This window comes from Seriola aureovittata, chromosome 14 (genome assembly GCF_021018895.1).
Source record: "Seriola aureovittata isolate HTS-2021-v1 ecotype China chromosome 14, ASM2101889v1, whole genome shotgun sequence".
Lineage (NCBI taxonomy): Eukaryota > Metazoa > Chordata > Actinopteri > Carangiformes > Carangidae > Seriola > Seriola aureovittata.
Window position 1 is genome coordinate 11,374,399 of NC_079377.1, and position 27,970 is coordinate 11,402,368.

Genomic DNA, 27,970 nt, shown 5'->3' on the forward strand with positions numbered 1-27,970 from the left:
TCGAGAAAGTAATTGGATAAGGTACGTTTGGCGTTGATAAGCTATTATCTCTCACTAGTATGACGTTACTGATTTAGCTATAATTAATCTTTGTAATATCAAAGTCAGTTATAATTTAAGCTCATCTGATTGCCTTTCAAAATCTCCTGATTAAAAATATAGTATATATCTTGATAATATGCTTACAAGGACTTAGAGGGTGGCTGGCACTGAATGACGACTTACAATGGCCTATAATGGTTTAACTATGGGTCAATTTCTGTTTTAACCCATTCAAGCCACACAACATTTACAGTTCTGTTGCACAGTATTCTTAAATGCAATCACTTGCTTCTTTTTCCATAAGTGACTATTTTCAGCATAGGCTCCATCATAAAACTTTTAATAAACCGACTGAATCTGCATTTTGGAGGGATTTTTTTTAATTTTATTGTAGGGACCAATATGAGCCCCGACCAATCGCAACCTCAACTTTTTTTTTTAATCCATTCCCTCCGAGCACATCATCCAATTGGTATGCACTCAGCGGGGACCGTCTTTGTTTTCCAGCAGCGCCAGTCCCCGAATATGGCCAATAATGCTTGTGAGGGGCGGGGAGCAGCGCGGTCTGCAGACCCAGTGAGTCTGAGAGTCTGGCGGGGTGCCGAGGAGAGGTAGCGGTGGCAGAGATGGGCTCACACATCTGAATCACTACTCACCCTCCAGTCAAGCATCTTGAAAACCTAAAGGACGACTAGTTTTTTTTTTTTACCATTTTTTTTTCTTTTTCTTTTTTTTTTTTTTGGAGGGGGTTTTTGCTTGTGGTGCTCATTAAGACCGGCAGAGTGAAGCTACCAAAAGCAGGAGCGGGAAGGTTTATAGTTGCATTCCGACGCTCAGCAGTCCTGTGGTCTCACCTGCTCCGCCCGGAGAAGAGGTCCGCTTTGATAATAATGCATCCAGATAAGTACTTACCTGAATTGGTGGCCGAGAAAAACAGCTTGGATCCCTCCTTCGTGCACGCAGTGCGCCTGCTTGCAGAAGGTAAGTCAGGTATTTCTAATCTACTCTTAGCGTTGCAGACTTGTTTCTGAGTGGCACTCACCATGTTCCCTTGCAACTGAAAACACCATTGCATTGCATTTTGAAGAAGTACAATAACCTTATGTGAGTTTATATTCTCACACACTGCCCTTGACTCTTAATGCGTTTTATTGTCGACACTGCTCTTTGGCTCCAGTGCTGAACTTTTCTGAGGCTTTTCCACCATCAAGTGGAGAAATCCAGTGAGCACAGAAAGTGAAGTGTATGCAAAGTCAGAGAGTCATTTCCTCTTATTCTAACCCTTCGCCCTACAAGGTCAGGCACCAGCACAAAAAATAATGTGGAACTGTTCATAGAGCAGTTCTCCATGACCTCAGGGTGAAAATTGTGAAAGGACTAATCACCTCACTTGTATGATTGACTGGATTTAAAGGGTGTTAATCCTGAAATACCTACATTTTAGCTATTTTTTCTGTTCTCTACTCAGCATCCGGTAAGATCAGGAATTCATATGAAATGTGTGTACTATCATAATTTCTTTATCAGAAATCCTCCTTGAGTTCTCTTGCTAAAAACAATTAAGCAACACTGACCAAATATCATCATCAGGCCTGATATTTTGAAGAACTCTACCTGAGACACACTGTAGGCTGAAATGTGATTCAGACTGTTTAATGAACTCCTCATTTAGCATGAGAGTCATATTCTCTTTACGCCAACACTGTCATCAAGGTCACAGGAGGGAGTCGCTGCCATTGGGACAGATGTTCTACAGGCTTCCCCTCTGACTTAATGTCACTGTTTGTCCAACAGGGCAGTATAATCAAGTCCAGCCTGCAGCATATAAAGTGCCTCTTCATACTGCAGGTAGCCTTAGTTTTATTCACATACTGAGGCTGTGTCACTTTTGATAGAGAACTTATCACCCGCTAAGCAAACACAAGAACGCAGCTCAGCTCATCCATTCTAGACATGTAACTTTTCCATTTCTCCAGTGCAAATCTAGACTCTGTGCTCTCTCGCGGTGATTCGTTTTTACTGCACAAGGCAGGTGGAAGTGTGATCCTAAAAATAACACTAATAAAGGTGTGAGTGAATCAATATTCTTTTATTCTGGTGTCATAGAGGCATGGGTGCTCAGCGCAGATGGGCTTACAGGGCACCGCTTACAATAGAAAACTAACAGGTATGCTATCCTAGTATGAAAACATAGTATAACAGATGTATTAATCTCATACGTATTAATCAGTCAAATTCAGATTTAAAGAGTCTTAAAATAACACAAAACCGTTTTTGGCACGTTTGTTAAAAGGGGTGAAGTCAAGCTGTATGTTAGATTAATATGCTGTGATTGGGCACGGTGTTTATGCTCTGGCGCTGCTTCCCGCTTGAGCTGAAATGTGTTGATGAGACACCTGACAGTCCCGCGCTTGTCGCTGACTGTGATGCAGATGGGATCATCTGTCACACGGTACACTTTGCCAGATTTACTCAGGGCTGAGTCACATAGCCAGGATACAAACAAAAAAATAAAATGTTGGCCACAGGGAACAGCAGTTAGCATGTTAAAATGGTGTTGTGTACTGACTTTTTAAAAAAAATTCCATTTATATATTTATTTCATTCAGTCCAATCAGTTTTTGTGAACTACCAACAGATACACTTGCACTTCACTTGCAGTTCCCCATAATATGCGATACAGCACACAACACACAATGAACACTGTAATACTTTGCAATAGAACAGCATGCATTTCCCTAAAAAGAATTTGCAAGGTCAACCCAGAAAACTGCGTTCATCATACACAATAGGGAACAATCAATATAATAAACTGTCAGTTCAGTCAGTCGTAACGCGAAAATGTTCAGCATAATCAGCTGTGGGCCAGTGTGTGAAATAATGTTCATAATTTTAACCACCGTCACACAGTTGCTGTCCTCTCCGTCAGTCTATGCTCATGTATAACACAGAATCCTGCATATCAACGGACAGCAAGATAAACTGCATTTACAGATTTATAGATTCACAGCTATTTATCACTGAATAGCAGAGCATGTAATCCTGCATTATTCACATCGTGCACAATAAACAGCACAACGTGGCCTCAGTTAACAGCTCCTTATTTATGAAATTATGAATTAGTTATGTGTTTAAGTTATTGTTGCCTCCAAAATCATTTGTCTTTCTTTAAGCAGATTTAAAGCTGTTTGGGGGCAAAGCTCTCGCAGGTGGTGGGTGGGGATAATTCTCTGTGTGAGCTTCTTATTTTCTTTGATAGTGAAAGTAATAATAAAACACTGAAGATTATGTGAATAACTTCATCATATATATATTATATATTAATATTCAACACTCTTCAGTCTTCCCACTTTCCCTTAAAAACTGTTCCTTCTTGGACTCAAACCAGCTCATCTCACTTAATGATTGCTCAGATTGACACATAAAAGTAAATTCCTTCATGTGTTGCACTTCAAGTTGCCTCTGACTAAAGAACTGCGCAGTTGTTTTAAAAGTGGGTTGAAGTTAGAGACAAGAAAGGGAAGCCTTTAATAGATCCCAGAGGTTTTCTTTGTAATACTCGCCTACATACACGCCACGTAGCTCTGGCTTGCCGTGAAAACCAATGGGATTCCTAATAAGGTGAAAAGCAGACAGGGAGGCAGTGAGACGTCTACATGGAGAGGAATATTGGTTAATGAGAAAAACTAAAGCAAGTGTGTGCCACTGTACATTTCCATTTCTCCACATTTTTACACATTTTACACTCACAAAATCTAGTTTACACTCTGAATAAGCATTTTGATAGGGTATATAATATTTCAAATGCCCTCAAAAGCGCTGCGAGGCACATTGACAATACAAACAAATCTTAATGAGATCTAATGGATGTAGGCTTCTCTGGATAAATGATGAGTATATATATATACTGTATATATATATATATATATATATATATGGATGAGGACCAATACAGAAGAACATAAGAAAATCCTTACGACAGTGTTTTCACTTATGGAAGTTCATGATTTTGCCAGTTTTAATGTCTTTAAGAGTCGTTTAGATACTTGAAGCAGCTTAAGCTCCCTGTGCAGAGTCTCCTTTTGATGTGAAACACCACAGTATGTGAGCTCAAAACACCCTTTAATCCTCCTCATATCTGGGTTTTGTACTCATCATGTTCGTTTTCTCCTTCCATTTAACCATTCCCTGAACTGTTTGAGCTCAAATTTTCACTTCGGCACCACTTTCTTGTGGTTCTCGTGTTTACATGAAGAGGAAATATTCTTAGAAAGATATTAAATATCCAGCAGTTAATCACAGAATTGGTCATTTTAGCTGTGTGCATTGTATACTGAATGTAAAAGTCTGTGGGACTAACTCTAGGCTGATCAAAATACTCAACCAAGTGTCTGTCAAAAACCAATCTTATGCCACATTTTAGGCAATGATCCTTAAGCTTTTATTAGAATTAATCAAAGAGTGCAGGAACCTGTGCAATGGCTTTAGTCAGCCAATAACAGAGAGCAGTAATTAGAAACTGAGATGGTAAGCTTCAGTGACTGACTGTTGATATATTAATCATATTCCATACTCTGAATATGCATGCTTCAGAAAACAGTCAAAGAAAAAATACTTATTGCAAGAGCAAAGGCTTTCCTCAACACATACGTATATACACATAAAGATTGCCTGCTCAGTCAGAAGGTATAACTGAAAAAGACACGTCTTAGATTCTTACAAGTGATTTGGATGATGCTTCACCACAGAGTGCAGCTCTGTCTGGACTAGAAGGATTGATTTTCACTTAATCGCTCTCTCTCTTGTTAATAAATTGTTGCTCACATTTTCAGCGTATCCATTATGAGATGGCCTGCTCAGTATCCAGCAGTGACCCAGCTCGTAGCGACAGATAAACACCACCTCGTGTTGTATGACCTATCAAAAGGACACAAAAATTACATTTCAGGAAAGTGAGACATTACATTACATTTTCGGCATTTAGCCGACACTCTTATCAAGAGTGACTTACAATGAGAGCATGGGTCGAATAAGATTAAATTCCAAGGTCATGAGCATTTCAAGCAACAGAAATGAGTGGATGAGCCAAAGCTGCAGCACTCAGACAATAGATATTAGATATCAGATTATGTTACTGTGCCTCTTGAATGTTCACATATAACAGGAAAGTTCTAAATAAAGAAATAAGGGACAAAGAGAAATGGGATTTTTAAATCAAATCAAGCAAAATAAAGGTTGAATACAGCAGGAACAATGACATTGGATATTCAGGGAAGAAGCAAAATGACTGTCTCTATGTTTATTATGCTTCTCAAATACATGTGAATACATGTATTTAGTAAGTCACTTTCAATTCAGTTATTAGAGGCCAATCTGAAGTGACTGTCAGCCATTTGAGGTCCATTTAATCCTCTAAGACATCACAACTTCATATAGTATATTAGTGTGGGGGGGCAACTGTAAAACCAATTTATGAACCTCAATCTCCTGTTTCATCCAAAACACCAGTAACATACAACTACATTTACACAATTTTTCTCATCAAACAAGGAAATAAGAAAGAAAAAATGTTTAGATTTCCATACCAATCATTCAATGGATGAGCCAACCAATCAACCAATCAATCAGTCATGGCTCACTTCCCATCACTATACAATAATGCACTGAAACATTTGCAGAAAATGAACATCAACTGTTAAAAAATATGTGGATTTGATTGAACAACACTATGAAATGCATTGTATGACAAACCACCAAATGAAAATCAATACCACAAAAGAAGTATGGACAAAAAATTTAAAAGCATAACTTCAAGTATAGTCTAACTCGGCCCAGCTGAAACACTGCATACAAACAACATCATACAATACGACTGAAGTGAAGAATCAACCACTATTTTGAATTCTTTGCAGTGCTCTTTATTTAAATTTTCCTTTAGAGTAGTGAACAGAAAATGCACCCAAGTGTGCATCAGTACAAAATACATCACCTTTGTCCCCTTATCCACCTCTAGCTAATGTCTATTTCCTCTTTATCAAGGCCATACCTCCACCCTGCTGGCCAAATAAATAAAATTTCAGTTCGTCAAATAGCAGATAGCAGCAGTAGCTTCGGTGTCATGTAATGCCCTAAGCCAAAAGGGAGACCAAAAGTAAAGGCAAACCTGTGAAAAACATATAATGTGTACTAAACATCAGCACAGTTTCAAGCACAACATACTGCACCTATAATAATAAGCCTATATATCATAAAGATTGATGATGATGATTAAATATTATAAAGAGAAAGTGATCCCATATGTATTTAATAATGTGTTTTGAATATAATCTGTCAATCTGATCTATCGACCAAAGACAGTCAGAGAATGTTTTCTATCCTGTCTGGGTTGTACGTAGGTGGTTGTGATAAGTAGATGATTATTGAAAAACCATCATGATTAAAGTGTGCGTAATTTGCTTGCTTTTTAATACGTAATTTGTATGAATAACAATTACTTTCTGCCTTAACTTTCCATTCCATTCGGCAGAGAATTTGAGGATGGCATTATAATTAGATTGAAAATTTAATACTTTATCACTGTGTCAACGGCTGAATGCAATTTACCTCAGTGCAGCTAGTTAAAAACGCATAAACAGCATGTGGCCAAACAGTGGTGGTGCATATTTCCAACCCCATGCATTTAAATGTGTCAGTCCAGAGTGAAAAAGGTCAAAGCTAATTGCACGTCTCATAGTGCTCCCACCTCCCCCCCAAACAGGGCCACTCTGCCCAGGGGAGAGCCACTACTCCCCTTACAAGCAATCAATTATTGGAGAGTAAATCAGACTAGTGTCACTAAAAGGCGTATGTATAACATACCAATTTCCTTAAGGTATATCGACCGTTATCACTACACATTTTTTACTTTTCACATGTCAATTCACACCACGTAATATATTTACTGACTAACCCCTAACCTTCCGCTTAAAGGAGCTATTTGGAAGTTTCGCTATTGCTGCATAGCTAGCATTAGCATTAGCATCAACATTAACAACTTACCAGTCTAGAAGAAACTTTGCGAGTTCAGCATCAATCTTCAAGTGGAAAGCAACACCAATGTTCACTCTTGTCTCTATCACGTCTTTTCTTCTACTGAAGTTAGCACGCTAAGCAGCTAGCCCTGTCAATTTCCGATAGCAACTCACTGTATAGCCTCCAATCTGCCCTGAAGACGTAGCACTGCTCAGAGGGTGTATTATAACCTCTTGTATTGTAAATGCAACAATGGCTGAAACTCTTATGAAGCCACAATCACCACCACCTTCTCCCGGAAAAAATAGCCCAAATACAAATAGCCCTTTTAACTTTAACCCTAACCAAAACCGTGTTAAATAACATTTATAAACCTCAAAATGCATAGACATGACGCGTGAAATATGTCCCAGAAAGTTACTTGCTATTGAAACCCAATTCCTTGATAACACAAAGAGTAATTAGATTGATTCATTTTTGCTCCCATTGTGAAGTCTTTATTGTAGATATACAATTCACTAGGTAGGAGAAATCAGTGAATAATTTACAGGCTAATGGCAGCACTTGACGAAGCCTTTGTTCTTTGACTTCTAACTGCAGTTGGTGTAACTGCCTACAGTGCAGTGCAGTAAAACGTATAAAATAATAATCACTCAATTCAGTATTGACTGAATTTCAAGCTTCAAAAAAAACTTAAAATAAACTAATGGAAAAGTGCAGTTGAGCTGTAACTTACCAAAATCAGCCCAAAGCCAAAATACTTGCATCTAAACCACATACTGTATGTTTTTCTACTATCTGCAGTATTTCTGTACTGCTCGTCAGTCAGTTTGCAGGTTCTTCAAGGTTCCATTCTTTCAGCCAGCTTTGCAAAATAAAGGGGGAGAGTAAAAAAAAAGGGAGGATGCTTACTGGATGCATTATTTGTCTACACAGAGCACATGTCAAATCCCAGGACATCCTCAGTTTGCTCTATTGTGTGTGATTAGGTTTATCTTCATGCTCTGTTTTGTCACATCAAATCCCTCTGTGGCATGACAGTGCAGGGGTGTGGAGATTAATCAAACCTGTGTTCTAAGGTATTAATTTTGATAGGATTCATAATGGTGAATCATTTCATCACGGTTTGGCTGAATTTTCATGTGTGAATTTACCATGGATTCATGTTACTCTGTTGACCCATCAGAAAAAAAAACACCATCAACCCCCTGGCAGAGTAGTAAGAGACAAATTGATCTCACCAACATCATCTTAGAGTGGAGAGCACACACATTTTACAAACAGCCTCTTTTCAGCATGAGAATAAACTGCATGCTGTAGTGGTGTGGACTGTATGGCAAACAAAATCTTACATCTAATAAAGTTACAATGTGAGGGTAAACAGCCAAGCAGTAAGCATATTATCTCCTACAAAGGATGCAGCGCCTATTCCCTTTCTTCTTATGTTATTGAACTGCATGCATGCTACTTTACACTGACAGGAGATCACTGTGAGACATTATATTTATATGTGATATTTTCTTTTTAGCGCAGTATACTGGAGCTTGTGATTTAGATTGCTGGAATTCAAGTCTGTGCACTTTGAAAGATTTAACATAATCGGTGTAACACAGTACATCACAATAAATGTATTCAAGGCATATCTCAATGGCAAAATGATTTGGTAGGTCAGCAGGAATAACCTGTTCAGAAACTAAATGTTTTCCAGTGGTGTAGCTGGTAGTCTCTGTTAATGGTGAATCAAAATGCTACCAAATCCAATATCTGAATTTAGTGATAATTCACTGTAATATATGAATACAGATTTGTGTGCATTTATTGACATTTTACTGTTGACCAGGATAAATGAACTTCAAACTGTTCCTCCGTCTGTGCTGCTGCATACGGACCAAAGCAGATGTATTTAACTTTAGCCATGGCAGGCTGACTGAGCACATTTTCTCTTTTTCAGCAAAACCTTGTCTCCTAACTCGTACAGTTGCACACAGTTATCTTGGAGCTGAAGCAGTTTGGGCAGCGCAACAGAGGGGATCAAGAGCACTAGAATAGTCACTGAGAGCGTTTTACTCATTCAGTTCCCCCAATGAGATTGTTTTCATCCAGCATGAGGACTGAAACCAGTGACCTTCAAAGCACATTCTCGCTTTTCTGATCTTTAGGATCCCGCCACTTCCTACCACGTATTTGACAACAATGATACCGGTGTGAACGCTCCTCCACATTTATGCATTGTAAGCTCATTTTCCACCTTTTCTCTCCTCTTCCATCTCTTAATCTCGCTCTCTTTCTCACACACACAATCTTCTTCTGAGTTCACTGGCAGGCAGCACAGCAGAATAAAGGTGTTTGCTATCATGCACTGTTGCAGAGTATAATCATCTTCATGGGCTATAAAAACTTCATTACTTTATTCAAATGATATGAACATGATACCCATTTGAAAGTTAAACACTTCACAATGAAAATATAACCCAAAACAAATTTTCTCCCACATGCAGAGGGGCAGAACTAATCTTTGAGGATATCAAGAAATAAATCCTTGATGAAACTGGGAACTGGGACTCCACAATGAGCACAAAAAGCAATTTTGAATCCAAAGAAGCTTTATTTTATGGTATGAGATTTACTAATTGAAATTGAAATATACTTTTTGTGTTTGTAAATTTGCATTAGGTATTGTGCCAGTGTGTTCCCTGCCACAATAAGGGGTTTGTCCATCCCCCCCAAAATGACAACACTGATTTGACCCCTCTATTGACAGGATGCCATCATTTGTCTGTGGCTTCCAAAACCATCACAAATCAGCACTTCAAAAATAAAACTGTTTTCTGCTCTGGCAAAGCTACCAAAGTAAGTTTTGGTTCAGTTTAGGCACATAGACAACTTGGTTAAGTTTAGAGAAACATAATGGTTTGGGTTAAAGTTAATTTAAGGTTAGATGACCTTCATCATCATGGTTACAGTAATAACCACTTAGTTAACGTCAAGGAAAGATAGTCATGGTAAAAAGAAACCAAAATTGACTGTCTTTAGTATACAGGAAACAAATGGGAGTTTCCCGTGTTACAGTTTTTTGTTGATCCATCCAGCCACCCAAAGCTCTTCGGTATGTTTTATGCCCTACTATACTATGACGTTTTTATGCCTCACTACACTAAGGACCTTTAATGGGGTGGCACTGTAGAGTGGTTAGAACTGTCGTGTCACAGTGACAATATTGTGGGTTCAAACCCAGTCTTGGGATCTTTTTGTGTGGAGTTTGCATGTTCTCTTTATACCTGCATGGGTTTTCTCAATACTATGACTTTTTATGCCATTGTTAGGGACCGAGCAGATACACCATAGAGACATGGGTCTTACTACAACTACAAGAATGACAAAACGTGTCAGCATAGTACTACACCATATTAATTGAAAAATAATAAACAAATAAACTCAACAGAATTGTCAAAGTATTAATACCAAAATCCCAAACTAATAAAGACACTGCCCCCTCCCACGATGCTGGAGGAACATGGTGCAGTTCAATTTGCAATCAGTATGCCTTACTTTACTATGATATTTTTTGACATTTATGCCTTAATATACTGTGACATTTCTTGACATTTTATGCCTTACTGTACTATGAAGTTTTTTGACTTTTTATGTCTCACTACACTATGATGTTTTTATACCTCACTACACTAAGTCATCTTGACGGGTTGGCACTATAGTAGAGTGGTTTGAACTGGTGCCTCCCAGTTAAAAGGATGTCGGTTTGAACCCAGTCTTGTGATCTTTGTGTGTAGAGTTTCTATATACTCTCTGTAACTTGACATTTGATGCCTTATATATATGTTATGACATTGTTTGACATTTTATGCCTTACTATACTATGACGTTTTTTGAGGTTTTTGTGCCTTACTATACTATGATGTTTTTTTTAGGTTTTTATGATTTACTATACTATGATGTTTTTTGACGTTTTTACGCCTTACTGTACTTTGATGTTTTTTGAAATATTTATGCTTTACTATACTATGACGATTTATAACATTTTATGCCGCACAACACTGAGGAAACAGGGAAAAACTGTAGTAGAGTGGTTAGAATTGTCGCTTCACAGTTAGAAAAATTTTGGTTCGACTCTAGTCTTGGGATATTTCTTTTTATGCCGTACTATAATATGACTTTCTTTGATGTTTTATGCCTTACTATACTATGAAGTTTTTTGAGATTTTAATGCCTTACTATACTATGACGTTTTTTGAGGTTTTTATGCCTTACTATACTATGATGTTTTTTGACATTTTATGCCGCACAACAGTGATGAAACCGGGTGGAACTGTAGTAGAGTGGTTAGAACTGTCGCTTCACAATTAACAAGCTGTAGGTTTGACTCTCGTCTTGGAATCTCTCTTTTTATGCCTTATATATATGTTATGACGTTTTTTGACATTTTTATGCCTTACTGTGCTATGACGTTTTCTGAGATTTTTATGCCTTACTGTATTATGACATTGTTTGAAATTTTATGCCTTACTATACTATGACGTTTTTTGAGGTTTTTATGCCTTACTATACTATGACGTTTTTTAATATTTTATGACTTACTATAGTATGATGTTTTTTGAGATTTTATGCTGCACAACAGCGATGAAACCAGGTGGAACTGTAGTAGAGTGGTTAGAACTGTGGCTTCACAGTTAGCAAGCTGTAGGTTCGACTCTAGTCTTGGGCTATTTCTTTTTATGCCGTACTATAATATGACTTCCTTTGATGTTTTATGCCTTACTATACTATGACGTTTTTTGAGGTTTTTATGCCATACTATACTATGACGTTTTTTAACATTTTATGACTTCCTATACTATGATGTTTTTTGAGGTTTTTATGCTTTACTATACTATGACGTTTTTTAACATTTTATGCTGCACAACACTGAGGAAACAGGGAAGAACCGTAGTAGAGTGGTTAGAACTGTCGATTCACAGTTAGAAAAATGTAGGTTTGAATCCATTCTTGGGATATTTCTTTTTATGCCGTACTACAATATGACTTCCTTTGATGTTTTATGCCTTCCTATACTATGACGTTTTTTGAGATTTTTATGCTTTACTGTATTATGATATTGTTTGACATTTTATGCTTCACAACACTAAGTAATTTTTAATGGGTTGGCACCATAGTAGAATGGTTTGAACCGTCGCCTCACAGTTAAAGGGGTTTGGGTCTTGGGATTTTTGTTTGTAGAATTTGTATGTTCTCTCTGTAACTTGACATTTTATGTCTTATATATAGTATAATATTTTCTGACATTTTTATGCCTTACTATACTATCAAAATTTAATGAGATTTTTATGCTTTATGCTGTTATTTAACATTTTTGTAACTTACTATAATATGGCTTTCTTTGACGTTTTTATGTCTTACTGTACTATGACGTTTTTTGACCTTCTATGCCTTTATATAATATGATGTTTTTATGGCTCACTACACTAAGGTACATTAATGGGCTGGCACCGTAGTAGAGTGGTTAGAGCTGTTGCCACACAGTGAGAAAGTCGTGGGTTCAAACCTAGTCTTGGGCTTTTTCTGTGTTTGCATGCTCTCTCTATATCTGCATGGGTTTTCTGCATACTCTGGAATTCTCCTGCATTCCCAAGACATGCACATTGTTTTTATTGGCGACTTAATGCTCTATGTTATTGAAACAGACGTTTTTATGCATAACTACTATATTATGACATTTTTTGACATTTTATGCCTTACTATGCTATGAATTTTTTTTACGTTTTTATGCCTTTCTATACTATGAATTTTTTGACATTTTCATGCCTTACTGTACTATGATATTTTCTGACGTTCGTATATCTAGCTATACAATGTCTTTTTTTTTAGATATTTTATCCTTACTATACTATGACGTTTTTATGCCTTAATGTAAAATGTCTTTTTTTTAAAAATATTTTTGCCTTACTGTACTATGATGTTTTTTGAGATATTTTGCCCTACTATACTATGACGTTTTTTTGATGTTTTTATGCCATACTGTACTATGACGTTTTTTGATGTTTATATGCTTTACTCTACTATGACGTTTTTTGACTTTTTTATGACTTACTATACTATGACGTTTTTTTTTGTTTTTTATGACTTACTATACTATGCTGTTTTTTGACATTTTATGCCGCACAACAGTGATGAAACTGGGTGGAAGTGTAGTAGAGTGGTTAGAACTGTCGCTTTACAATTAACAAGCTGTAGGTTCGACTCTAGTCTTGGGGTCTCTCTTTTTATGCCTTATATATATATTATGACGTTTCTTGACATTTTTATGCCTTACTGTATTTTGACATTGTTTGACATTTTATGCCATACTATACTATGACGTTTTTTGATGTTTGTATGCCATACTATACTATGACGTTTTTTTTTGTTTTTTATGCCTTCCTATACTGTGACGTTTTTTTTAGGTTTATATGCCTTACTGTATTATGACATTGTTTGACTTTTTATGCCTTACTATACTGTGACGTTTTTATGCCTTACTATACTGTGACGTTTTTTGAGGTTTTCATGCTTTACTATACTATGACGTTTTTTTAGTTTTTTATGCCTTCCTATACTATGACGTTTTTTGAGGTTTTTATAACTTACTATACTATGATGTTTTTTGAGGTTTTTATGACTTACTATACTATGATGTTTTTTGACATTTTATGCCACACAACAGTGATGAAACTGGGTGGAACTGTAGTAGAGTGGTTAGAACTGTCGCTTCACAATTAACAAGCTGTAGGTTTGACTCTAGTCTTGGGATCTCTCTTTTTATGCCTTATATATATATTATGACGTTTTCTGAGATTTTTATGCCTTACTGTATTATGACATTGTTTGACATTTTATGCCTTACTATACTATGACGTTTTTTGATGTTTTTATGCCTTCCTATACTATGACGTTTTTTGATGTTTTTATTTCTTACTATACTATGATGTTTTTTGAGATATTTATGCTTTACTATACTATGACGTTTTTTGAGGTTTTTATGCCTTACTATACTATGACGTTTTTTTAGTTTTTTATGCCTTCCTATACTATGACGTTTTTTGAGGTTTTTATGACTTACTATACTATGCTGTTTTTTGACATTTTATGCCGCACAACAGTGATGAAACCGGGTGGAACTGTAGTAGAGTGGTTAGAACTGTCGCTTCACAATTAACAAGCTGTAGGTTTGACTCTAGTCTTGTGGTCTCTCTTTTTATGCCTTATATATATATTATGACGTTTTTTGACATTTTTATGCCTTACTGTATTTTGACATTGTTTGACATTTTATGCCATACTATACTATGACGTTTTTTGATGTTTTTATGCCATACTATACTATTACGTTTTTTGATGTTTATATGCCTTACTGTACTATGACGTTTTTTGACGTTTTTATGCATTACTGTACTTTGATGTTTTTGGGGAATTTATGCCTTACTATACTATGACGTTTTTTGAGGTTTTTATGACTTACTATACTATGACGTTTTTTTTGTTTTTTATGCCTTCCTATACTATGACTTTTTTTGAGGTTTTTATGACTTACTATACTATGATGTTTTTTTAGTTTTTTATGCCTTCCTATACTATGACGTTTTTTGAGGTTTTTATGCCTTACTGTACTATGACGTTTTTTGACGTTTTTATGCATTACTGTACTTTGATGTTTTTGGGGAATTTATGCCTTACTATACTATGACGTTTTTTGATGTTTATATGCCATACTATACTATGACGTTTTTTGATGTTTTTATCCCATACTATACTATGACATTTTTTTATGTTTTTATGCCATACTATACTATGACGTTTTTTGATGTTTATATGCCTTACTGTACTATGACGTTTTTTGATGTTTTTATGCCATACTATACTATGACGTTTTTTGATGTTTTTATGCCATACTGTACTATGACGTTTTTTGATGTTTATATGCTTTACTCTACTATGACGTTTTTTGACTTTTTTATGACTTACTATACTATGACGTTTTTTTTTGTTTTTTATGACTTACTATACTATGCTGTTTTTTGACATTTTATGCCGCACAACAGTGATGAAACTGGGTGGAAGTGTAGTAGAGTGGTTAGAACTGTCGCTTCACAATTAACAAGCTGTAGGTTTGACTCTAGTCTTGTGGTCTCTCTTTTTATGCCTTATATATATATTATGACGTTTTTTGACATTTTTATGCCTTACTGTATTTTGACATTGTTTGACATTTTATGCCATACTATACTATGACATTTTTTTAATGTTTTTATGCCATATTATACTATGACGTTTTTTGATGTTTTTATGCCTTACTATACTATGACGTTTTTTGATGTTTTTATGCCATACTATACTCTGACGTTTTTTGATGTTTATATGCCATACTATACTATGACGTTTTTTGATGTTTTTATGCCTTACTATACTATGACGTTTTTTGATGTTTTTATGCCATACTATACTATGACGTTTTTTGATGTTTTTATGCCATACTGTACTATGACGTTTTTTGATGTTTTTATGCCTTACTGTACTTTGATGTTTTTGGGGAATTTATGCCTTACTATACTATGACGTTTTTTGATGTTTATATGCCATACTATACTATGATGTTTTTTGATGTTTTTATCCCATACTATACTATGACATTTTTTTATGTTTTTATGCCATACTATACTATGACGTTTTTTGATGTTTATATGCCTTACTGTACTACGACTTTTTTTGATGTTTTTATGCCATACTATACTATGAGGTTTTTTTAATTTTTTAAGCCTTCCTATACTATGATGTTTTTTGAGATTTTTATGCCTTACTGTATTATGACATTGTTTGACTTTTTATGCCTTACTATACTGTGACGTTTTTTGAGGTTTTTATGCCTTACTATACTGTGACGTTTTTTGAGGTTTTCATGCTTTACTATACTATGACGTTTTTTTAGTTTTTTATGCCTTCCTATACTATGACGTTTTTTGAGGTATTTATAACTTACTATACTATGATGTTTTTTGAGGTTTTTATGACTTACTATACTATGATGTTTTTTGACATTTTATGCCACACAACAGTGATGAAACCGGGTGGAACTGTAGTAGAGTGGTTAGAACTCTCGCTTCACAATTAACAAGCTGTAGGTTCGACTCTAGTCTTGGGATCTCTCTTTTTATGCCTTATATATATATTATGACGTTTTCTGAGATTTTTATGCCTTACTGTACAATGTCTTTTTTTAAAGATATTTTTGCCTTACTATATTATGACGTTTTTTGAGGTTTTTATGATTTACTATATTATGACGTTTTTTGATATTTTTATGCCTTGCTGTATTATGACATTGTTTGACATTTTATGCCTTACTATACTATGAGGTTTTTTTAGGTTTTTATGTCTTACTATACGATGACATTTTTCAGGTTTATATGCCTTACTGTACAATGTCATTTTTTTTTTAGATATTTTTGCCTTACTATACTATGATGTTTTTTGAGATATTTATGCTTTACTATACTATGACGTTTTTTTAGTTTTTTATGCCTTCCTATACTGTGACGTTTTTTGAGGATTTTATGACTTACTATACTATGATGTTTTTTTAGTTTTTTATGCCTTCCTATACTATGACGTTTTTTGAGATTTTAATGCCTTACTATACTATGACGTTTTCTATGATTTTTATGCCTTACTGTATTATGACATTGTTTGGCATTTTATGCCTTACTATACTATGACGTTTTTTGATGTTTTTATGCCTTACTGTACTTTGATGTTTTTGGGGAATTTATGCCTTACTATACTATGACGTTTTTTTAGTTTTTTATGCCTTCCTATATACTATGACGTTTTTTGAGGTTTTTATGACTTACTATACTATGATGTTTTTTGACATTTTATGCCTTACTATATTATGACGTTTTTTGATGTCTATATGCCATACTATACTATGACGTTTTTTTATGTTTTTATGCCTTACTATACTATGACGTTTTTTGATGTTTTTATGCCTTACTGTACTTTGATGTTTTTGGGGAATTTATGCCTTACTATACTATGACGTTTTTTTAGTTTTTTATGCCTTCCTATATACTATGACGTTTTTTGAGGTTTTTATGACTTACTATACTATGATGTTTTTTGACATTTTATGCCTTACTATAGTATGACGTTTTTTGAGGTTTTTATGCCTTACTATACTATGACGTTTTTTTAGTTTTTTATGCCTTCCTATACTATGACGTTTTTTGAGGTTCTTATGCCTTCCTATATACTATGACGTTTTTTGAGGTTTTTATGACTTACTATACTATGATGTTTTTTGACATTTTATGCCTTACTATATTATGACGTTTTTTGATGTTTATATGCCATACTATACTATGACGTTTTTTGATGTTTTTATGCCATACTATACTATGACGTTTTTTGATGTTTTTATGCCATACTGTACTATGACGTTTTTTGATGTTTTTATGCCTTACTGTACTTTGATGTTTTTGGGGAATTTATGCCTTACTATACTATGACGTTTTTTTAGTTTTTTATGCCTTCCTATATACTATGACGTTTTTTGAGGTTTTTTTGACTTACTATACTATGATGTTTTTTGACATTTTATGCCATACTATACTATGACGTTTTTTGAGGTTTTTATGCCATACTATACTATGACGTTTTTTGAGGTTTTTATGCCTTCCTATATACTATGACGTTTTTTGAGGTTTTTATGACTTACTATACTATGATGTTTTTTGACATTTTATGCCTTACTATATTATGACGTTTTTTGATGTTTATATGCCATACTATACTATGACGTTTTTTCATGTTTTTATGCCTTACTATACTATGACGTTTTTTCATGTTTTTATGCCATACTATACTATGACGTTTTTTGATGTTTTTATGCCTTCCTATATACTATGACGTTTTTTGAGGTTTTTATGACTTACTATACTATGATGTTTTTTGACATTTTATGCCATACTATACTATGACGTTTTTTGATGTTTATATGCCATACTATACTATGACGTTTTTTGATGTTTTTATGCCATACTGTACTATGACGATTTTGATGTTTTTATGCCTTACTGTACTTTGATGTTTTTGGGGAATTTATGCCTTACTATACTATGACGTTTTTTGATGTTTTTATCCCATACTATACTATGACATTTTTTTATGTTTTTATGCCATACTATACTATGACGTTTTTTGATGTTTATATGCCTTACTGTACTATGACGTTTTTTGACGTTTTTATGCATTACTGTACTTTGATGTTTTTATTTGTTTTTTATGCCTTCCTATACTATGACGTTTTTTGAGGTTTTTATGACTTACTATACTATGATGTTTTTTGACATTTTTTGCCGCACAACAGTGATGAAACTGGGTGGAACTGTAGTAGAGTGGTTAGAACTGTCGCTTCACAATAAACAAGCTGTAGGTTCGACTCTACTCTTGGGGTCTCTCTTTTTATGCCTTATATATATATTATGACGTTTCTTGACATTTTTATGCCTTACTGTATTTTGACATTGTTTGACATTTTATGCCATACTATACTATGACGTTTTTTGATGTTTTTATGCCATACTATACCATGACGTTTTTTGATGTTTTTATGCCATACTATACTATGATGTTTTTTTAATTTTTTATGCCTTCCTATACTATGACGTTTTTTGAGGTTTTTATGCCTTACTATACTATGACGTTTTTTGAGGTTTTCATGCTTTACTATACTATGACATTTTTTTAGTTTTTTATGCCTTCCTATACTATGACGTTTTTTGAGGTTTTTATGCCTTCCTATATACTATGACGTTTTTTGAGGTTTTTATGACTTACTATACTATGATGTTTTTTGACATTTTATGCCTTACTATATTATGACGTTTTTTGATGTTTATATGCCATACTATACTATGACGTTTTTTGATGTTTTTATCCCATACTATACTATGACATTTTTTTATGTTTTTATGCCATACTATACTATGACGTTTTTTGAGGTTTTTATGCCATACTGTACTATGACGTTTTTTGACGTTTTTATGCATTACTGTACTTTGATGTTTTTGGGGAATTTATGCCTTACTATACTATGACGTTTTTTGAGGTTTTCATGCTTTACTATACTATGACGTTTTTTTTTGTTTTTTATGCCTTCCTATACTATGACGTTTTTTGATGTTTTTATGACTTACTATACTATGATGTTTTTTGACATTTTATGCCACACAACAGTGATGAAACCGGGTGGAACTGTAGTAGAGTGGTTAGAACTGTCGCTTCACAATTAACAAGCTGTAGGTTCGACTCTAGTCTTGGGATCTCTCTTTTTATGCCTTATATATATTATGACGTTTTCTGAGATTTTTATGCCTTACTGTATTATGACATTGTTTGACATTTTATGCCTTTCTATACTATGACGTTTTTTGATGTTTTTATGCCTTACTATACTATGACGTTTTTTGATGTTTATATGCCTTACTGTACTATGACATTTTTTGACGTTTTTATGCATTACTGTACTTTGATGTTTTTTGAGATATTTATGCTTTACTATACTATGACGTTTTTTCATATTTTTATGCCTTACTGTACAATGTCTTTTTTTAAAGATATTTTTGCCTTACTATATTATGACGTTTTTTGAGGTTTTTATGATTTGCTATATTATGACGTTTTTTGATATTTTTATGCCTTGCTGTATTATGACATTGTTTGACATTTTATGCCGTACTATACTATGAGGTTTTTTTAGATTTTTATGTCTTACTATACAATGACATTTTTTGAGGTTTATATGCCTTACTGTACAATGTCATTTTTTTTTTAGATATTTTTGCCTTACTATACTATGACGTTTTTTTAGTTTTTTAATGCCTTCCTATACTGTGACGTTTTTTGAGGTTTTTATGACTTACTATACTATGACGTTTTCTATGATTTTTATGCCTTACTGTACTATGATGATTTTTATGCCTTACTGTATTATGACATTTTTTGACATTTTATGCCTTACTATACTATGACGTTTTTTTATGTTTTTATGCCTTACTATACTGTGACGTTTTTTGAGGTTTTCATGCCTTACTATACTATGACGTTTTTTGAGGTTTTTATGCCTTACTATACTATGACGTTTTTTGAGGTTTTCATGCTTTACTATACTATGACATTTTTTTAGTTTTTTATGCCTTCCTATACTATGACATTTTTTGAGGTTTTTATGACTTACTATACTATGATGTTTTTTGACATTTTATGCCGCACAACAGTGATGAAACCGGGTGGAACTGTAGTAGAGTGGTTAGAACTGTCGCTTCACAATTAACAAGCTGTAGGTTCGACTCTAGTATTGGGATCTCTCTTTTTATGCCTTATATATATATTATGACGTTTTCTGAGATTTTTATGCCTTACTGTATTATGACATTGTTTGACATTTTATGCCTTACTATATTATGACGTTTTTTGATGTTTTTATGCCTTACTATACTATGACATTTTTTGCTGTTTATATGCCTATGACGTTTTTTTACGTTTTTATGCATTACTGTACTTTGATGTTTTTTTAGATATTTATTCCTTACTATACTCTGACGTTTTTTGATGTTTATATGCCATGCTATACTATGACGTATTTTGAGGTTTTTATGTCTTACTATACTATGATGTTTTTTGAGATATTTATGCTTTACTATACTATGACGTTTTTTGAGGTTTTTATAACTTACTATACTATGACGTTTTTTTAGGTTTTTATGACTTACTATACTATGATGTTTTTTGACATTTTATGCCGCACAACAGTGATGAAACTGGGTGGAGCTGTAGTAGAGTGGTTAGAACTGTCGCTTCACAATTAATAAGCTGTAGGTTCGACTCTAGTCTTGGGGTCTCTCTTTTATGCCTTATATATATATTATGACGTTTCTTGATGTTTTTATGCCATACTATACTATGACGTTTTTTGATGTTTGTATGCCATACTATACTATGACGTTTTTTGATGTTTGTATGCCTTACTGTACTATGACGTTTTTTGATGTTTATATGCCTTACTGTACTATGACGTTTTTTGACGTTTTTATGCATTACTGTACTTTGATGTTTTTGGGGAATTTATGCCTTACTATACTATGACGTTTTTTGAGGTTTTCATGCTTTACTATACTATGACGTTTTTTGAGGTTTTTATGACTTACTATACTATGATGTTTTTTGACATTTTATGCCGCACAACAGTGATGGAACTGGGTGGAACTGTAGTAGAGTGGTTAGAACTGTCGCTTCACAATTAACAAGCTGTAGGTTCGACTCTAGTCTTGGGGTCTCTCTTTTTATGCCTTATGTATATATTATGACGTTTCTTGACATTTTTATGCCTTACTGTATTTTGACATTGTTTGATGTTTTTATGCCATACTATACTATGACGTTTTTTGATGTTTGTATGCCATACTATACTATGACGTTTTTTGATGTTTTTATGCCTTACTGTACTATGACGTTTTTTGTTGTTTTTATGCCATACTATACTATGACGTTTTTTGATGTTTTTATGCCTTACTGTACTATGACGTTTTTTGATGTTTTTATGCATTACTGTACTTTGATGTTTTTGGGGAATTTATGCCTTACTATACTATGACGTTTTTTGAGGTTTTCATGCTTTACTATACTATGACGTTTTTTGAGGTTTTTATGACTTACTATACTATGATGTTTTTTGACATTTTATGCCGCACAACAGTGATGAAACTGGGTGGAGCTGTAGTAGAGTGGTTAGAACCGTCACTTCACAGTTAGAAAAATGTAGGTTTGAGTCCAGTCTTGGGATATTTCATTTTATGCCATACTATAATTTGACTTCCTTTGATGTTTTATGCCTTACTATACTATGACGTTTTTTGAGGTTTTCATGCTTTACTATACTATGACGTTTTTTGAGGTTTTTATGACTTACTATACTATGATGTTTTTTGACATTTTATGCCGCACAACAGTGATGAAACTGGGTGGAGCTGTAGTAGAGTGGTTAGAACCGTCACTTCACAGTTAGAAAAATGTAGGTTCGAGTCCAGTCTTGTGATATTTCATTTTATGCCATACTATAATTTGACTTCCTTTGATGTTTTATGCCTTACTATACTATGACGTTTTTTGAGGTTTTTATGCTTTACTGTATTATGACGTTTTTTGATGTTTTTATGCCTCACTATACTATGACGTTTTTGATGTTTTTATGCCATACTATACTATGACGTTTTTTGATGTTTATATGCCTTACTATACTATGACCTTTTTTGAGGTTTTCATGCTTTACTATACTATGATGTTTTTTTAGTTTTTTATGCCTTCCTATACTATGACGTTTTTTGAGGTTTTTATGACTTTCTATACTATGATGTTTTTTGACATTTTATGCCGCACAACAGTGATGAAACTAGGTGGAACTGTAGTAGAGTGGTTAGAACTGTCGCTTCACAGTTAGAAAAATATAGGTTCAAATCCAGTCTTGGGATATTTCTTTTTATGCCATACTATAATATGACTTCGTTTGATGTTTTATGCCTCCCTATACTATGGCGTTTTTTGAGGTTTTTATGCTTTACTGTATTATGACATTGTTTGACATTTTAACACTAAGTCATTTTTAATGGGTTGGCACCATAGTAGAATGGTTTGAACTGTCGCCTCACAGTTAAAAGGGTTTGGGTCTTGGGATTTTTGTTTGTAGAATTTGTATGTTCTCTCTGTAACTTGACATTTTATGCCTTATATGTAGTATAATATTTTTTTTGACATTTTTATGCCTTACTATACTATGACCTTTTTTGATGTTTTTATGCCTTACTATACTATGACGTTTTTTGAGGTTTTTATGCCTTACTATACTATGATGTTTTTTATTGTTTTTATGCCTTACTATACTATGATGTTTTTTAGTTTTTTATGCCTTCCTAGACTATGACGTTTTTTGAGGTTTTTATGCCTTACTATACTATGACGTTTTTTAGTTTTTTATGCCTTCCTAGACTATGACGTTTTTTGAGGTTTTTATGACTTACTATACTATGATGTTTTTTGACATTTTATGCCTTACTATACTATGACGTTTTTAAATTTTTTTATGCCTTACTATACTATGACGTTTTTTTATGTTTTTATGACTTACTATACAATGATGTTTTTTGACATTTTATGCCGCACAACAGTGATGAAACCGGGTGGAACTGTAGTAGAGTGGTTAGAACTGTCGCTTCACAATTAACAAGCTGTAGGTTCGTCTCTAGTCTTGGAATCTCTCTTTTTATGCCTTACATATATATTATGACGTTTTTTGACATTTTTATGCTATACTATGACGTTTTTTGAGGTTTTTATGATTAACTATACTATGACTTTTTTGAGATTTTTATGCATTACTGTACTATGACTTTTTTATGCCTTACTATACTATAAAGTTTTTTTTAAAGTATATATTTTTGGGGCTTTTGTGCCTTTATTGGACAGGATAGTAGAGAGAGACAGGAAATGGGGAGGAAGAGAGAGGGGGGAATGACAAGTAGCAACGGCTGCCCGATGCAGGACTCGAACCGGGGCCGACTGTAGCCTCTACACATGGGGCGCCTGCTTAGACCACTACGCCACACGACACCCCACTATGCCATTTTTTTGATGTTTTTATGCCTTACTATACTATGACGTTTTTTTTGTTTTTTATGCCATACTATACTATGACGTTTTTTGAGGTTTTTATGACTTACTATACTATGAGGTTTTTTTTTGTTTTTTATGCCTTCCTATACTATGACGTTTTTTGAGGTTTTTATGACTTACTATACTATTATGTTTTCTTGACATTTTATGCCGCACAACAGTGATGAAACCAGGTGGAACTGTAGTAGAGTGGTTAGAACTGTCGCTTCACAATTAACAAGCTGTAGGTTCGACTCTAGTCTTGGAATCTCTCTTTTTATGCCTTATATATATACTATGACGTTTTTTGACATTTTAAGCCTTACTATACTATGACGTTTTTTGACGTTAATATGCCTTACTGTACTATGACATTTTCTGATATATTTATGCCTTAATATACTATGACGTTTCCTGACGTTTTTATGCCTTAATGTACTATGATGTTCTTTGAGATATTTATGCCTTACTGTATTATGATATTGTTTGACATTTTATGCCTTACTGTGCTATGGACCTGTGTTATGACGCCTATTTTCTGATGTTTCTATGCCTAACTATATTATGCCTACTAATATTGAGACGAAACCTACGCCCTTGTTTTGAGCTAATTGCTTACAACAGCATGCTAACATGCTCACAATCACAATGATAACATGCTAGTGTTTAGCTGCCATGTTGTCCCTCGATAGCATGCCAACATTTCCTGATTAGACAAATTCCACCTGAGGGTGATGGGAATGTCACTAGTTTTGCAAGTATTTTGTTATTAACCAAAGTCATGGAGAAACATGAAGATGGCAATAGAGAACAGGATGATCAAAGTTATTACAATTTATCACCTGGGGACCATGAATGTCTGTATCACATTTAATGACAAAAAGTAGAAGTTAAGATATTTGAATCTGGAACAAATTGTTGGACTGACATCCCCGATCCCCGTTAGTAGCAAATGAAATGACACATTCTCTTCATGTAGCCTAAAGGCCTATACTTTGTATGTTTAGCTTGTCCCTATGCAGCACCATGCTACTGTATATAAAGCACAGCTAGTTGAAAATATGTATGCCACAGGTTGTGTTTGATTTATCTCCTCTGGCAAACCACATAAATGTTATTTTTAAAAGGCACATTTTGTAAGCTCCTGTTATCCTGGGACACCTGTCTTGTGCTAAGTGTCACGAAGTGTGAATCAGCCGTGCTGATGGGAAGAAAAGGTTAGAGGGGTCTTTCAGTCTGTTTACCCGCCTGAAAGATTTGATAAAGAATCCAGAAAGTAGTCCTGAGAAGTAATGAACAAAACTTTTCCTTCTGCAAATATCTCTGTTAAGACTCTTCCATCTGGCAGTGACTCACATACTTAATATCCTAAAAAGGTATTTTTCACATTCAATCATTGCACTCTCCCATTTTGAATGGCCACTGATTCTGAGAGTGTTTTGCAGCTTTGCTAAGAGTCGTCTTAGAGAGAAATAGCAAAGAAGGTGAGACAGCATGTTCCAATTTAAATGATCTTACCTGAACAATCAGGCACAATCAGAGAGACTGTGTCACGCTGGAAGAAATCGATGCAAGTTGGAATTTGGTCTTTGTGATTTCACAGACAATAGCAATACCAAACAAATTACCTTAATTCATGGTGCAAAACGGAAACCTCTGGCCATGCGAAACTGTAACAAGTGAATATTGGGACTGCCTGGAAAAGATGGATCATTAAGCTGTTGTGGAAGTCCACAACAGCGTGCGCACCATTTTGCCAACATGGCAACACAATATCCACATAAACTGATAATTAGCCAGACATTTAACAAAGATTCTTTCGGATTCAGACACTTATGAGGATGTATAACAGTCCACACTCGACCTCCTTCTTTAGTGAACATTTTTAGCCATTCAGTCGTCCGAGCCAGAGCTGTTTGTTAACCTCACAGCTTTGTCCACCAGCTGTTGGCAGCTCAGATAAGGGTGAAGTGCTCCAGCCTAAATTAACTCTTGAGTTTCAATATAGCAGCTCAGGAGGGGTTCTTGTTCAGGAACATCTTTTATTGTCCAGCAAGTGTGGTGCCGACTGATAATTACAATTCCACTGAGTATTAATTAGCGACCAAGGAGGATCCCTGCAAGATGAACAACAGATAGATTCAGTTCAAGAGCTTAATGTCTTGTGGGTGTTTTCAGTCCAAGTGCAGTAAAATGCATCAGTCCAGAAAAATCAGTGTTCTGGTTGTTCCTGTCAAGCTGAGCCGGACAGTAATATCCACCTCTCATCTCTTTCCTATTAGCAATAACACTGGGGAGACACAGGAGGACTATTGAGCCAATTTGCACATGATTTGTCCATCTAGTAAATTATGAGGGAAAATACTGCAGTTTGATTGGAGCCAATGATCTGCAAATATGATCTTAATGTGAGAGTTCACAGATCTAATCTGAACCCCAAATGACTTTAATATCAAATGTTTTATATGTTTAATCTGACATCTGTTTAAGTCCTTTGCTATGTGGGGATCAGAGACTGCTGACAGCCCACCAGAGCTCGGTTTGCAGTGAAGTGAGGCGCAGCAAGCTGAGTGTGACTGTTTGCCTCTGTTGTTATTTCGATTGGAATTACTGGATCATGAGATTACAGGGCCTGATGTAAAGGACGTATCAGGAGTCAGCGGGATAATCTCATATTATAAAGTTTGCAATGCAAGCATATTTACAGCTGATACACCAAAATAATCATCTAAATATTCACTGTGTGATGCAGCGCTTAGTTACATTTCTCCTAATGTGTCCCCAGACTAACATCACACTGTTTGGTTGGTTGTCATGCTGCAGTTGGCTCCAGAGCAGGCTTAAAGATGTGAGTGATGCTTTTTCAGTTACCTAACAAACTAATTATCTTCTTATCTATATTTCTGCAGAGATTGAAAAGTATGAAGGGGATGAATTGAGAAAAGATGGTGACATGAAGAAATATCTTGATATCATCAGCAATAAAAATATCAAGCTGTCCGAAAGAGTGCTCATTCCAGTTCAACAGTATCCAAAGGTAAGAGAACACAGCCACATCTTATCCTGCACCTCCTTTTCTTTGGGAAGAAACTGAGCTTCTATTTCTAAACGACCAGAACAGTTAAACAGCAAGGAGCAGGGCTACATTTGAAAAACACAGAGCATGTGTATGTGTGTGTCATTAATGTTTGGTGTCAATGGGTGAATGGAGCCTCTTAGTGAGGGCACTCCAGCTTCACCTGCTCCACCTTTTGCAGGAATGCCTTCGTCGCTGAAAACCTCAAACAAGCTAATAGAAAGTCATCGGGCAGTGTCTGTTTATTTTGATGTAGTCATCAAAAAAGAAAGTTTTTTACCGTACTAAAGCACCCAAGGGTACAGTGAAGAACAATGACCATAAATCACTGTATGACACAGTACACAGTTACTCTGAGTTATGCGATGTCGGTACTGACGGAGTTTGAAATGTGGCCTAATGAGGCTGCTCCATTGGGCAGCTACGCAACAGCACACAGCTGCATGTGGAGAACCAAAAGGCTTCACTGGCAATGTAATCAAGGAAAGCTGCTCCGCTCACTTTGCATTTACAGCCGTGCAACAGGCAGCTAAGAATAACAGCTTCAGTGTAGCAACACAGACCGCAACAGAACATATTTTGATATAGTTTATTGATTATTTGTCCTGCTGTGCAAAATACATAATATACTGCAAACATTGTTTGAGTCACTGCCAGTTCCAGATCATTAGTATATAAAGGGAGTAATTCTCTTTTTTCTCTGCTTTACTGTTTTTTTTTAATTTTTTCTTTTAAATACCATATATTTGTGCCCAGCTGTCATAATTGTTCAATCACACAGTAAAAAAATAACTTTCGAATATGTGCTGCTAGTTTTTGATTTTTTGATTTTTTTTTTTACATCTACTCTACTTTTCAAAATCTTGTCTCAAAGTCTGTACAAACTGATTTTGTACATTAGTTAACTGATAGCCTACTCATACTCATAGCCTCTTAACAGCTTGCATGGTAGTGTAATGAAAATAATTATATAAGATGATGCAGGATATTTTCCATAAAATCAATCTGCTGGGTGTAATGTTTCACCATCTATGCCACATTTTTAGTATGAGCAAAAAACAACTTTTCTTAATGTTTCAAATGGAAAGATTT

General features: G+C 34.8%; 1 protein-coding gene across 5 annotated transcripts in view; it reads left to right on the forward strand.

Annotated features, from left to right (window-relative positions):
- Positions 1-628: 628 nt before the first annotated feature.
- Positions 629-27,970, forward strand: part of khdrbs2 (KH domain containing, RNA binding, signal transduction associated 2) — a 78,535-nt gene continuing 51,193 nt past the window's right edge. For all 5 annotated transcript variants that reach the window (XM_056394609.1, XM_056394611.1, XM_056394607.1 and 2 more), the window contains exons 1-2: positions 629-1,023; positions 26,712-26,839. In XM_056394609.1, coding sequence (XP_056250584.1) covers positions 933-1,023; positions 26,712-26,839 — 219 coding nt within the window. In that variant the 5' untranslated portion in view covers positions 629-932. The remainder of the gene's footprint in view (positions 1,024-26,711; positions 26,840-27,970) is intronic.